This window comes from Anticarsia gemmatalis, chromosome 15 (assembly GCF_050436995.1).
Source record: "Anticarsia gemmatalis isolate Benzon Research Colony breed Stoneville strain chromosome 15, ilAntGemm2 primary, whole genome shotgun sequence".
Taxonomy (NCBI): domain Eukaryota; kingdom Metazoa; phylum Arthropoda; class Insecta; order Lepidoptera; family Erebidae; genus Anticarsia; species Anticarsia gemmatalis.
Window position 1 is genome coordinate 1,862,541 of NC_134759.1, and position 15,851 is coordinate 1,878,391.

The 15,851-nt window shown below is 37.9% G+C and overlaps 1 protein-coding gene across 1 annotated transcript; it reads left to right on the forward strand.

The window, feature by feature from the left end:
• Positions 1-1,219: 1,219 nt before the first annotated feature.
• Positions 1,220-15,795, forward strand: LOC142978691 (3'-5' RNA helicase YTHDC2-like). The gene is made up of 12 exons (XM_076123211.1): positions 1,220-1,577; positions 2,224-2,450; positions 2,875-2,976; positions 3,240-3,386; positions 3,958-4,105; positions 4,510-4,657; positions 5,099-5,274; positions 5,818-5,942; positions 6,505-6,646; positions 7,072-9,359; positions 9,711-9,841; positions 10,335-15,795. Exons 1-12 carry the CDS (start codon positions 1,364-1,366, stop codon positions 10,543-10,545), a joined length of 4,059 nt encoding a protein of 1,352 aa, XP_075979326.1. The 5' UTR covers positions 1,220-1,363; the 3' UTR covers positions 10,546-15,795.
• The last annotated feature ends 56 nt before the right edge of the window (positions 15,796-15,851 follow it).

The following is a 15,851-nucleotide window of genomic DNA, read 5'->3' on the forward strand; positions in this document are numbered from 1 at the left end:
TTCTGTGTATTTGCACATAAAAGTAGCTGTTTTAAACAGGCCAACGGCAGCTGCATATGACTGCGGGTCACTGCATGGTGTACCAAATTCAGAATTTTGTATGTCTACGCTACCTTGCATACAAGGCCCTTTAAGTTGTTATACTGTAGCTAATTTGGTCACATTGTTCTCAGGTAGCTTGATAATCTTAAGCAGTTAGTGATAGAAGGTCAGGCAGGAAAGCTAGGTTGAAAGGGAAGGGAGCAGAGGCGATTCATAAGCTTCTACTCGACCTGCTCTACTCTACATCGAGCCTCTCTGAAAATTCTGACTATGCCCTGAGAAAAAACAAAAGACCAGGCGAGATCTAGACAACTTTAACATAAGAAAAAGATAATTATTTGGTGATCTAAAAAGTACTTATGTCACATGGATACGTATAACTACTATCAGTTTTATTTCATGTGGTAAATCGAACCTACACCCCCCGCTTCGAAGTTAATGCAGTGACGATCGGTCGCCTCCGTACCAATGCAAGTGCGACGTGTTCTGTAAATGTACCTATATAGGCTCGGCGCCCATTACATTGGACTAAGGTTGTTATTAGTTTTTTTCATATGAAGATTATTATGTAGATGTGTAATCAGATTCAGTGGCATAATATGTGACTGCCACGAAAAGGTCTCTAGTTCGAATTCCGGGTCAGACCAAAAATAATGCTGAAATAGTAAAATCCAAAGTCCAAACCGAAAATTGAGGCCCTGTCTTCGCGATCGACAAGATAGGATGTCCTTTTTTTACAAAGTTTTGAAATCATGACATGAATTACTCTAAAAAATAATGTATTAATTTTGAAATAAAATTATAATGGAACTTTGACTGCGTCCCAAAAACGCAAAACAATGTAGGTAGGTAGTTAAAATCTAAACTGATTTCAGAACGAATTACAAAAAAAATAGTTTGACACTGAATAGTGATGCCCAATTGTGAGTTACTCACAAAACATTAGAGTGGAATAGTTCGATATTAAAAAATGCGTTTAGGTCATGCAACTGTAGGTAGTTATTGAGTGTATAATAATGTTGTTATGATTCAAATTCATTTGTTGATATTTGAACATAAAGAGATTTTCGAATAATTCAAAACAGGTTGAGAATAGTTCAATAATGTTCGACTAAAATATTTATGAGTAGTCTGCGAGGAGTAATGAATGAAGGTACATCACTAAGTAGACGAATTTTATTAGGAGTTGACCAAATAATGTGAATTGGATTTATTTCGTTGATCGCGTTTATTATTTTTAAGTTCTAATTTGCTTAGAATAACATTAACTGAGTTTTCTATTGTATGTAGTTCTTCGCAGTATTTGATTATTTAAGTAAAAATGAGTTCTAAGAAAGGGAAACGCCATTCCGGCAGCAAACACTTTCCTATAGCGGAATCTGTTAGTATAGCATTGAAGATTCAGCTGGATAGGTTTTTATGTGATGATAATGAGACGGAATTGAAGTTCCCGACGTTCCTGTCGGCTCAGGAGCGCGGCTTTATCCACGAAACAGTTGCTAAATTGGGATTGAAGTCGAAATCGCGCGGGAAAGGTATGTTGTTGCTATTCAATGGTTTGTTGTTGTACTAATTCTACATAAATATAATTAATAATCATTACAACTGACAGTAATATGTTTCAAGGAATACATTGTTGTAAGATTGTTCATATATGTTTTTTCTCAAAGCAAGTTTTTGTCATTTCACAATGGTCTGAAATTGTGTGCAAAACAATTGCTCTCATTAGAAAAAATCTGCTGATTCTTCACAATTCAAATGATTGCTGGCGTTAGTAATATATAAAGATAGTAAAACAATAAGTTGGCGCAACTATCATACATGCTGATCTATGAAAATCAATTCATTATAGCTTTGTATCTTATTGTTAGTATATTTTGTACAATTATTACAACTATCAAGTTATTTACTCACATATTTATGATATTTTGTTAGTTTTATGTAGTGAAATACAATCAACCATGATATTTATGTATATTATTGAAGTAGTGTTGTAATTTTTACTTTTACAAACAAAAAAATTGATTGCAATAACATTGCTCAACTTTTATTAGTCATCCAACCTTCCAGTTTGGTTTTTTAATTATATTCTTCATCAATTAAAAATATTGCTCCAATATTAACGTCTTTAAAGCTTTTTTATCATAATAAAAATTGCAATAACATTTCAATAATTTCCAGGTGTAAACCGTTACATAACAATTTACAAACGGATTGGTTCGACAATCATCCAGAACGATGCCAAGCTCATCCTTGACTCAAACATGCGGTGTAGTATTGCGGAGCTTTGTAACGCATTCCCCATCACCAGTAAGGAAAAGGATGACCTTAGCAGCTGTCCGGAGAAGGAGAGAAGCCCACAACTTGCACACAAGACTATGGGACAGTTGAATAATGGAGTTGCTCAGGTCACTATATAGATGACATTTTCATTTATTTTAGTCTGCATTTTTTTTACTACTATTCAAAGTGCTCTATGTTATAATCCACTTGAAATTTTTTGTCTTAATTGATTCTGCCAATTGCATTTGAGAGAAGAACAAACAAAACTCAATAAACAGACACAAACATTTAAGTGCAATAACTGTATGAATGTTCACTTTTGACTACTGTTTAGTTAAGTTCCTAATCTTAGTGGCCAATCTTTAAAATGAGTGTAAAGACTCATTGATTTACATGACCTACAAAGAAGGCTCTCCTGATATTTTGTTATTATTTTGTTCTTGTGATATTCCATATATTAACATTATTGTAATAACTTGGCCTTATTTATTCCACAACATATTTTCCAAACATTTTATTAAATAGGTTTATTGTAATATTTGTGAGCAGGTCCCCAACACATCGTACAATGCAGACTTGATCAAGTTCAGAGAGAAACTGCCAGTGTATGAACAGAGACAAGACTTGCTCAATGCTATCATTCACAATCAGGTAAGATATTAAGATACCTTGCTCATTAGGTGTTGCTTGACATTCAAATTCTACATCCTGTCCCTTAAAATAATCCCCAGTATTGACATTTACAAATTATATTTTTAATCGCCCTATTACTTCATCAAAATCTGTTGCGTAAGTTTCAAGATCTAAGCATATATACAGACATACAATGTCGTGATATGGTTTATCTTCCTGAGTGTACAAAACATCTGTAAATCATTTGTCAAACCCAGTAGTAACAGACATTTATTTACCAGGTGATAATCGTAGCGGGCGCGACCGGTTGTGGTAAGACGACGCAACTGCCTCAACTGGTGCTGGATCACTGTCAGGAACACAAGCAACCCGCCAGGATGTACTGCACACAGCCTAGAAGGATATCTGCTGTCTCTGTGGCCGAGAGAGTAAGTTATTTAGGTTTTATTATGGGATATTGGTTTCCCTTTCGTAGGATCCGAAAGAGCTACCCAATTGATACCAGACGAACAAGTGCAGTAATTTATTCGCGTCGGTTTTGTTGTTCGAAAAAATTTGCAGAATCGATTATGTGCGTAAGCCCAGCAGGATTCTCTCGTAAAGAAGTATTATATTTCGGCTTACACAGCCTTTTCCGTTTCTTAATTTTTTGTGGAAATATCTGAATTATTGCAGCATAGAAGCTCATAAAAATAAAATCTTTGACAGCAAATTACCGTGAATGAATATATTACAATTCATATACTATTCAAACTTTTTAATTATTTACGATTTTAAAGTAAATTCTTGAAGTCGAAGTCAAAAAATACCAAATCCAAATAAGTTATAGTGTTTACTGTTTTGGAAGTTTTAGTGACACAGATAGACACACACACTGTCAAACTTGTAACACCCATTTTTTGTGTTGAGGGTTAAATATAATTCAGCAATCACATCTGTTTTATTACAAATAATCAACTTACTGGATTATCTCTCAATCAAACCTATGTGATTCCGCAGGTGGCATACGAGCGCATGGAGAAGATCGGCCAGTCCATCGGCTACCAGATCCGGCTGGAGTCCCGCGTCAGTCCGCGCACCGTGCTCACGTACTGCACCAACGGGGTGCTGCTGCGGACACTCATGGCCGGAGACACCTCGCTCACTGGTACGTTCTCATACTATTATGATATATGTATAGCCTGACAACTTAGTAAAGAACTTTGGCATGCATCACTCATTTAGATTATAATTAAAAATTCTGTGTTTTCAATTGTCTATCAAGCCTACACTTTTTTTAATTATCTATTAGTTTGTCTAGTTCGAGTTAGGGATTAGACTTTGAAGATATTTTTGAAGTAAAGTAGTTAATAATTTAGATAACATTCCAGTCCTCAACCAGACTCAGGGCCTCTCCTTCATTCCGGGAGGAGACCTCTGCCCAGAAGTGGGACACTACCAAAACATTTCCAACACTTTAATGTGTCACGGATAGATTGTAATGTCAGAAACTCGATAGTTTTAGCTTCAAAGCTGCATACTATCCGTAGTTAAAATGATGTATTGTGTCAGGAGTGACGCACATCTTCGTGGACGAGGTGCACGAGCGCGACAAGTTCAGCGACTTCCTGCTGATCGCGCTGCGGGATGCCCTGCCCAGGTTCAAGGAGCTCAAGCTCGTGCTCATGTCCGCCACCATGGACACGCTCATATTCTCCAGGTCAGTTTCAAGTACGCTTACCTGGTGTCCGGATAAAACCAGACATAGTTAGGCTTTGTCTGGCCAAAATTAACGGCTTTCGGCCCGTTCCGGCCGTTGTGTTTTGAGGCACAGGTCATTTATGGTAAATTATCAAAAAAAACTTAGTTTGACATTCATTACTTAACTAGGACGAAAAAAAATATCGACAAAACAGCCTTTCTTCCCAAGTATTAAGACTAACTTGTAGGTGTACCAGTCCGTATGTATGGCAATCGGCGACCTCTAATTTCAAGTCTTTAGAAGGCCTATAAGTAATATGAACTACCCAATGATATCCGATACTTGAACAGAAGAGGTGAAATCAGCCATTTTTTTTTATTTTTAGTAAATACGAAATATAATTTAACAGACCACAAAAATAACATAAAGTCATTGTTTTCATCTTTACTATTGTCCCAGGTACTTCAACAACTGCCCAGTGATCACGATCCCGGGCCGCCTGCACGAGGTGCAGCGCTACTACCTGGAGGACGTGCTGAAGATCACGCAGTACAACACGCCCAAGATGAACCACGTGCAGAAGGAACTCAAGTCCAAGCTCAAGTCTGGACAGAGCTACTGGAGCCATTTGGAAGGTATAAATCAATATTTTGTGATACAGGTTCATATTGCAAGATGTATGGATGTGAATGATGCAAGGGAAGTTTGTAAGGATTGATTTTAAAGCAACAATTTATACGTTAAAGAAGCAGTCGTAGCCAATTGGTCTAAGTTTGCACCTCCCACGCAAGTGGTCCACGGTTCGAACCCGAGGCAAAAAGAGGCAATTTGTCAGTATAAATTACTTCAAAGTTATGTGTGTATTAGAAACAATTATCATGGCGAACGTAAAACATCGTAATGAAAACTGGCATGCCTAATTTCTTAAGGGCATGCAAACTTGGACAGCGTGGTGGACTTAAGGCCTATTTTTTTTTCTATTTATTCCTTTATTTCAGGCAACTGAGGCCCGTAGTAATACAATAAACAAAATACAACTTAAAAATATGAAAATACTACTATAAATAGACTAATACATACAAAATATAACTTATTCTAAATGACACGTGATCCAGGTTCCTTCGAGAAGACAACCTTGGAATATAAAGTTGTTATTAACAAATATATGATGTATTCAGGTCAGAAACAAGACGACGCTGGCAGCAGCAAGGACTCGAAGGAGCCTGCAGAGAGCACGCTGGACCCCGCGCTGCAGGCCGACATGGACGAGTTCCTGGATGAGTGCTTCAATGAAGGCACGCTGGTCAGTACATGATACTGTAGCGTATAAGCGTATACGTATACGTGTACGTAACTGTTAGTGGCAATTTATACATATGTAATGATTTATAGGTCTTTTCAAATCGGCTTTTTACGTCAAGTGATAGAAAAAGAATGTTTGATATCTGTAGTATTGGTAGTGGAATACAAATTATGGATGAAGTCAATATGTGTTTTCTAAGATTTAGACTGTCAACGAAATCAGTGTTGCTTGGAGAACGTAAGTTAAGATTACAGAGAGCGGGTAAAAGTCCTGTCGTAATACCGCGGTGAGACTAGCACATAAGTTCCCAACGTATTGTAGACTACCGTCCCATAACAAGGAAGAAATACTTCTAGCACCCGCCTCTCTCTAGATAGCTAGCCAATTAAATAGATTTTGTTATTTATCATGTCTTTAGATCTGCTACAGCTTTCCCTCACAGAAAGCTTTAGCGTTCACTAAGAGGTGAGATTCTATTGACTAGTATAACTTTGGTTCAGACAAATTCCTTCTGTACAACAGGTAGCAACATGTAATACATTGTGTCGTTGTGTCGTCGCAGGACTCGTTCACGCAGATCCTGTACATGTACATGTCGGAGGGCGTGCCCGTGTCGCTCCCGCACTCCGCCAGCCGCCGCTCCGGCCTCATGGCCGCCGCCGCCAAGGGGCTGCCCGAGACCATCGCGCAGATGCTGCAGATCGGTAAGTACTGCCGTTGTTATTAGACCAATGTATTCCAGATACTATTGTAGCTTGTAGCTAATAGAAGGCGAACTTAAGAAGGTGAATCTTTTAGGTTAATAGGAAATAAACAAAACACACGACTATTACAAATTCAAATAACCAGCCATTCAGTAACATTAGACTCGTATTTTACACTAATATTTATCTCATAAGTTAGCACTAGGATATGTGTAGCTGTACATACTTCATATGGCACGCGCGACACACCCACATGCTCTTCTTCCCCTTGTGTTAGTTATTCCGTGACTAATGCCACTTTTATTGATTATATAAATGTCAAGTAAACTTGTTACACAGTCAATTAAAGTCACCAAATTATAGAGAAGTTTGTGTAGTTTTTTCCAAAAACCCTGATAATTCATTAATTTAAATAATTTGAACAGGCGCGGACGCATCAGCAAAAGACAAAGACGGCAAAACAGCATACGACTACGCCGTAGAAAACAATCACACGGAATGTGCTAAACTATTATCAACATTTAACCTTTCTGAGGAAATTAAGGAAAATGTCGAGGAAGACGCGGCGTCAGACAATTTCCTCTTAGACGTGTACCATCACACCATATCAGAGGAGCTCATAGACCATGATCTGATGCTCGCACTCATCAAACACATTCATGTCAATCTACCTAAAGGCAGCATCCTAGTCTTCCTCCCAGGATATGACGATATAGTCACGTTAAGAGATATGATACAATCCTGCTCAGAAATGAATGTTCTAAAGTACCAAATATTCACTCTACACAGTAATATGCAGACTCTAGATCAGAAGAAAGTGTTCAACCCGCTCCCTAATGCGAGGAAAATTATCATTTCTACTAACATAGCGGAAACTTCTATTACGATTGATGATGTGGTGTATGTTGTTGACTCTTGTAAAGTGAAAGAGAAGTATTACGAGTCTAATGGCGGTGTTTGTTCGTTGCAATGCGTGTGGACTTCAAGGGCTTGTTGCCAGCAAAGGGCTGGAAGGGCAGGTCGAACTAAGCCGGGCCATTGCTTCCATATGTGCTCTAAACGACGGTTTAATACGTTACCTTTGAACTCAGTACCTGAGATACTCCGCGTGCCTTTACAAGAAATGTGTCTACATACTAAATTACTGGCTCCAGGAAATACTCCCATAGCTGACTTTTTATCCAAAGCTCTGGAACCACCTTCGTTCTTAGCTGTTAGAAACGCAGTCTCCTTGTTAAAGACTATCGGGGCGTTGACTCCCATGGAAGATTTGACAGAAATCGGTCAACACCTACTAGATCTCACTGTTGAACCAAAGTTAGGTAAGATGCTGTTATATGCATGTGTAATGAAGTGCCTCGATCCTATACTCACTATAGTCTGCAGCTTGGCCAACAAGGAACCGTTCCAAATATCCTTGAATCCGGAAAATAGAAAGAGGGGGAGTACGGCTAGGAAGGAGTTCGCAGCTGAAAGTCATTCGGATCACATGGCTTTGCTCAGAGCGTTCCAAGCGTGGCAGACTGCAAGAGCAAATGGTACTGAACGAGCATTTTGTGCTAAAAACTTAATATGCGGTGCTACAATGGAGATGATTGTTGGCTACAGGTCCCAGTTACTAGCCCAATTAAGAGCGCTATGTCTCGTCAAGGCTCGAGGCTCGGGAGACATAAAAGACGTTAATCTAAACTCTGAAAAATGGCACGTTGTTAAAGCAGTGTTAGTGAGCGGCCTGTATCCGTCTATAGCGCGAGTGGACCGAGATTCTTATTCTTTGAGGACGTCGAAGGAAGTCAAAGTGGCCTTCCATCCGAGTTCCACTCTCCATCAAGGCGGTAGTCTGATGGGATCACAGAAATTTGTTCAAAATCTACCAACAGATTGGGTGGTGTTCGAAGAGATTTCTCGTACGGGACGATTCTGTTTCATACGTTGTAATACATTAGTTACTCCGTTGACTGTTGCCTTGTTCGGTGGTCCGTTACGGCTGCCTTTAGGTGCATTGACTCAGCGAGCGAATCCACCTGGATTATCTAGTGATTCGGACAGCGAAGCTGATGAAAATAACTCGTCTCCGGACACAGCAGTATTAACTCTAGATGACTGGATGGCCTTCACAGCAGATGCTTCAGACGCTATAAGCGTATTCTACCTCAGACAGAAGCTATGCGCGTTAGTCATCCGTCGCATGTCCAATCCAGCCAAACCAATGACTCCTTTAGACGAACAGATCCTCAGTACTGTGGTACACGTACTAGGCGCTGAAGAGAAAAACGTAGGATTGAACCAGCCAAGTGGAATAGGTCAACGACCTAAGCCTTTGACGGTAGACTCTCCTAACTGGCGATCACGGTTAGAGAACGATGAACAATACCGACATGATAAATACTATCAACAGTACAATCAGAATGATTTCGGAGGGAACTATTATCAGAATGCTTATGGGTACAGGAATGGGCAGGGAAGGCCTGGATGGAGGAACGATGTGCCTCAAGGGTTTTCTCCTTCATACAGTGGTCCTAAAAGCCCTATGTCTCCCAATGGCAAGACTTTGTTGGCTAATATAGAGAAGTATGGGACGGACGGAGGGGAGGGCAACGTGAGGTACTTCGTGGTGAAGGCTGACGACTGCCACACTGTCGACGTGGCGCAGACGACCGGCACGTTCCCGTTCACGCAGGGCACTGCTAAGAAACTACAGAAAATTAAACAGGTTAGTTTATTTTGTTTTTTTTTTAACAATATGGTCTCTTTTTGTAAGTTTTGTGCAACATGATAAATCATTTTATAGTAATTCTAAAGTAGAAATAATGAACAACACTTGAGATATTATATAATAGTTTGAGTGTCATAATTACTAGACATTAATATTGAAAATACGTTAAATGAAATCTTGCGTGATAAAAAGATTGCGTGTGAGAAATACTTAGTCGATATTTTTCATGCCCTACCAACAAAAGACGGCCTTTTTTTAAAAACCACGATTTAACAGTTGTTTGTTTTATAATATAAGATGTTTGTATGAGATATAATGTGGTTAATGTACTTTGTATCATCTATACAGGAGGGTAGTCGCGTGGTGGTGTTCGTGTCGTGCGGCGCCGCGTCCAAGTTCGTGGGCGCGGCGGCGCTGCACGACGCGGGCGCGGGGCTGGACTGGCTCTCCACGCAGCACGTGCCCTTCCACATGATACGGTGAGTGCCTAACACTACGTTCTACTGATTTAGGCCATGTTTCTTTCTTCTGTGTTTTTATTAAAGATATGTGAAGGAGAACATCTGCTAGTAGGGTTGCTTTGCAATATTATAGCATTTAGCACCTATTCATTAGCCCGACAACTTAGTAGAGAGTACAAACTGATTCTTCTAATTGAGAAACTGAGAATTCGTATTTGTAATTCGTAGTTACAAAATAAAGTAACCGTCAAACAGGTCACTGTCAGCTGCATACGACTGCGATTGCTCTAAATCCTAAATTTTGTGTACCTGCGCCAGCTACAATTCTTCTAGGTACTCTAATAAGTTGTCAGGATATAGTTGTTTTTTCCTCATTTTCATATTCTTCATGTGATGTAGAATTTAACAAAATTGAGATTCGCTACTGTCATTTAACAAGTATAAATTGTGTGCATTTAACCCACCCAACCTTACTACATTTAATTAAGTATGAAATATTTGTGTTTGGCAGTCACATCGGCAACTCTCTAGCGGGAGGAGCTCGCGTGCTGGGAGCCCGGGACGGGGCCGAGCTGTGCGCGGGCTCGGCGCGGGCACTGCTCGCCGCACTCACCTCCCGCAGGAACACACACAACACACACAACACACACGCACACAACAACAGGCCCCACGCACACAACAACCACCCCAGACCCATACAGAAGCATGCTAACGACGCGTGATACAATGTACGATATCTCACTGATTTACAACTATTGTTTCCATTTGTTTAATAAACTTTATAGTTTTACAATCTAAACCCAATTAAAACAGCAATATAAAACGACAGGATGTCGATTTTGTGTTTTTACAAATTTTCTGTACATTTTTGTTAAATGCATAGGAATTAATATAAGTAAAATATCAAAAGCTTATTTCAATACATTTGATTTAAATTTATAGAAATTTTGTGCAATATCAAAGATTATCTAAAATTAACTGTTTTATTCATAAACGTTGCGTAAGCTCTGATCAGTACAGTACAGTATACAGTGTTTTGTTTTTCACTCATTTACAGTTTCAGAATTGAAAGTGACAAAAAACTGTATAACTAATCTGAGCTAACACAACGTCTATTGGTAAGACATTTCATATAAGAAATTTATTTCTCCTATGAACTACGTAACTGAATTAAAATAACTTGATTTTACTCTTAATTAAAAAAAAAACAATGAAATAACTTTTTTTATCTTCCAAAGACAATAGACAAAACACCACAGACAATAAAATGAAAAACACAATTAATACATAATGAACTGGCTAAATCGCGCAAGTCCGATTCAGTGTAGAATGAATAGTAGCATTTAAACGAAAAACAATAAAAAATATTATACGTACGGACGAAATTACCCGATAATAAACTATTCAACTCTTTCACTGACAAATAAACTTCTGAATAAGTATCGGATAGCCTATCCGGTGAGCTTTGTCAGCATTCTGATACCGTTCATGTCATGTGATGCCGTGCATGTATCGCATAGGTTAATCGGCAATTATTCCTGAGTTGTGAACCTGGCTTACGAATACACAGGAATAATAGTAAATATATGTGTTCATAGTACTTATGTCAACATAACCTCATAATGTTACTACAATAAACTTAGTTTTACATAGGCACCATGATTGTATAATTATGTACAGTGGAGACCGGACGGAATCATTTACCGTTTGTTTATCACATTTAATATGCAACCGTTGGAGCATTTGAAAGGCGGTTGCAAATTATACTGTAAAAGCAGTTAGCCGATAGTGCGCATGGGCCCTTAATGCCGTATTTTGATTTTATCGTGATAATGTGTCTCCACTGTATTAAATTCGCCTTTATAAAGTACCACAATGATCGTTATAATCGCCTCAGTAGTTACAGTCAACCTGGGTAACTTTGAATCATTTGGGTAACATTGAACGTGGGAATTTGAACTAGTTTCGATTATTTTTTCATACACACACGATTGATAAAGATTTATTTTAGTTTTGCAAACTTTTATCAATTGTGTTGGTTTCATATGAAGAAATAATCGAAACTAGTTCAAATTCCCACGTTCAAAGTTACCCAAATGATTCAAAGTTACCCAAATTGACCTTAATCATTAGTTAATTATATTTTTATAACAATCATTTAAATTTTAACCGGTTAGTTACAGTAGACAGTTTTAGATCATAGCATTAGTTAAATGTTAACTCGTTTCGCTAGATTGGTAATAAAAATAAACGTTTTCCATTACATTTTAATTCAATTTTATCATAAAAGTGCTAGAGATTTTTACCAACATACTAAATGTATAGTACGCGCCGAATAACTTTGTAAGTCGGAATATAGCCACAAACCGCAGCTGTAACGTAAAATAATAAAAAAAGAAATTTAGTAATTTGTTTACGTACAGTATCCATCAACCGCACTCTTTACTTAAATCTTGTGGCTATAAAACGACTCACAAATTTCAGCTCTGATTGGTAGTATCATTGAATGCGTGTGCGTGCACGCAATTGATCTAAATACGTGCACGTATACGTTACGTTACTGTTGTGTGTATGCCTTTTAAATAGGGAATAACAGCACAAATAAATATTTGAAATGTAAACGAATTATATTTAGCATAATACTCGTATACCGTTTCTTATACATCGCTGTTACTTAACTACTAAAAACATCTTAGTCTGTTTCCATACATGTTTTCAGAATAAGACTGGCCTAGTTCTGGTTTAACTGCTGAATCACTTGAATATTTATAGAAATTTAAGACAATCCGTACAAAGCCGGGAACGGATTTTATAATTTTTTATTATGCGGTGTAAATCAGTGCCTACTTAAATATGGCGAGACATGCCTAAAGGTGGCTGCTTACAGTCTTCAACATTCATTCATAATTCATGTACATTATCAGTGTTTGTGTTCTGTGTCTGAACTGTCTTTGTTAAGTGTCTTTAACCATCTCCACGAAATCTCATCAAAACCAAAGGTTTAGCAGTTTAGCATTTAAAACAGCCACACAGATTATTGTTAAAATGTATAAGCATTAAGTAACCGCGGTGTATAAGTGCCGTCTCATGAGATATAGAAATTTATTTCTATATTCAAGTTGTTTGCTACAATCGTTGAATTAATATGATGTCTGTATTAACAAACAAGGCAACACACCAATGACTTTTCAAAGTTATGTGTGTATTAGAAATAATAATCACTTGATCCAACGGTGAAGGAAAACATCGTGATCAAACCTTGCATGCCTAACATTTGTTTAAATACATTTCTTAGTGCATGCAAAGTCCCCAACCCGCATTTGGCCAGCGTGGTGGACTCAAGGCCTAACCCCTCACTCATTACGGGACTCTCGGGAGACTCTTGCCCAGCAATGGGACAGTAATGGGTATTTTTTTTAATAGTACCAAGTTATAGAGATCAAATAGTTTCGTCCCTTTTTATTTATTTGTAAAGAAAGAGACAGCATGAGTTTGTGATAATTTTAACTGTATCGCTTATTTATTTAACTTGCCAGTTAACTTCAGAATGTTTTAACCCCGTCTTCTGAGGTACATTTAACGGTAGTTTATTCAATAGCGTGAAAACTCATAAAAACACGCTATTGAATAGATAAACTACCGCTAAATGTACTCAGAAACCGGAGGTTATAGGTGTTTAAAGCAGTATGAATTAATTTCTAGTAAGATTTTTTCTAACTTAAGTGATGCGTGTATTTCTGTTGTTAACGTTTAAGTACAAAATATATTTTAGTTATAAATGTGGTGTGAGTTCGTATGATGTTTTGTCTCTTTCGATCCAGTTTGAAACTAGCTGTGAGAGAGAAGGACAACACTAGCGTATCCAAGCTTACGCGACATTTATAAGAGTAACAGTTCTTTTTCGCCCTGATATACGATGATATGATGATATTTTACCCACACTAAATGAAATTAATTTAAATATAATTTAAAATCTCATTATCGTATACGGGTGATATAGTAAAAACTCAGTTAAAGATCCGTATTTTGAGATCAATCTCAAAAAAGGTCGTAAAATTGTTAAGTTTAATATTAAAACTTGAAGCTGGTGTAAATTTAGAGGTGATTTATTTTAATGCCTCAAAATGACCAATACTATAACAGGAACACCAATACTTTTCAGTGCCTCATTCACTTGATATTGTTTTAGTCTGTAATTTATTGTGTCCACAGAGTATGAAACGGTACTAATAAATTGTTTGTAAAGGCCTGCGTAAACAAGGACTTTTCTCAAACCTTGAATGACGAATATAATAACCGGATCCACAGTAAGCGACCTAACTTGGTACCCAGTGATCTGTAGCGCAATTCTCTACAGTCGGTACTGTCGAGTATCGAGAGTTTGACATTTAAAATGTACTGCCAAAATAGTTCTTACAGAGCCCGGTAGAGGCGCTGATCAGTTACCGTGCAAAATTTCTCGATAGCTAGCCGGTTGTCGATAGTAGTAGAGAATTGCGGTTCTGAGATCAAGTATGATGCATAGCTTGGGTTTCAAATTGGCACTTCGGTCTCGCCGGGCGGTCGGAGCGCGTAGCATCTTTTGCTGTGGAGAAAAGAACAAAGTGCAGTAGTTTAAATACTTTGTGTTATTGAATAAAAGTAGTGAGAACGTCGACGAAAGTCCCTTGTTTGCGCAGGCGTAAGGTGGAGTAAGGCTTGCAAGACACATATTCGGGTTGGCGCATTCGGTTACGCGGTATTTACCAAACAACAAAACCGAATTGGTGATGACGGGGAACATTTTTCCCATACATTCATCTACACATAGGTTTTGCCGCTCCGCTAGGCCGATTAATGATGAACCGAATATGTGTGTAGCAAGCCTAAGTAAAATTATAAAGAGGGTAGTTCTTTATAATTTACTTTGTTGAGGAATGAAGTGTCAGCTTTGTATAAGTATAGTTGTGCGAAAAGGAAAGTGTTTTATTGTGGAAACGGGTCATTTTCGATCCACATTTTGTATAATGTTTAAATGTGGATATCATTGTTAACTAGTGTCGATGGCCCCAAATATATTCGACGTTGTTAATAACTCGAAAATGACCCGTTTATGGGAAACTTTAGACATCTGTCGTCAGTCTAAAGTTTCAGTTGGATTGTGTAAAAGCTGGTTGTTGTGCAATAAGTGTGTGTGAACAAGCGGGTAAAGGGTAAACAGGTATTAATAAATAAAAATTAAGATCTCTTCGATACGTTACTTAAAATTGATCTTATGTTTTAGCGCTGTTTATTAATACCGACATGAAGTTATACTTAACTTGTCTTACTAATAAATTTCGTGTAACTGTAGACTGGAAGCGAGTGCGGGTCGCGCGCGGACTGTGTGCGGTATCTTCCATATGAATAATTGATTAGAACTGTCGTACTCACATCCCGACCCCGCCCGACTAGCACCCACTTTCTGTATGAATAAAGCGCATTTCACATAAAAGGTACGTGAATGTCGGGCGTGGTTATACAGTGTCTTGACTTAATCACTCATATACAGTTTCAAAAGTGACTGAAAGTGACAAAACACTGTACTACTAATCAGTAGCTCGATCATCTACAGTCGACACTGACTGTCGAGAGTTTGACATTTAGAATGTGCTGCCAAAATTGTTCATACTTCGCCCACTAGAAACGCTGAACAAATTTTTATATTCTCGATAGCTAGCGGGTTGTCGGTGGTCGATAGTGGTAGAGAATCGAGCTACTGAAACTTACACGACGTTTATTAGTAAGACGGTCTTTATTGTAATCTTCATGGTGATATGAGTTCGTTTCACCTCTGGGCACGTAACAGTGTGAGCCCAAGTTTAAAAGTCTGTAATTTAGTTTTAATCAAATTATTCAATTGTTATAACAAAACCTCTTGGTTTGGTTGTGTACATATTTTAGTAACTACAGTTTCATTTGGCGTTTCTTAAATTAAATGTTATTTAAGTTAAAATTTGTTTTATTTTATTCACTGTTTTGGTGTGGTGAATAAGAACGGAAAAAGGAA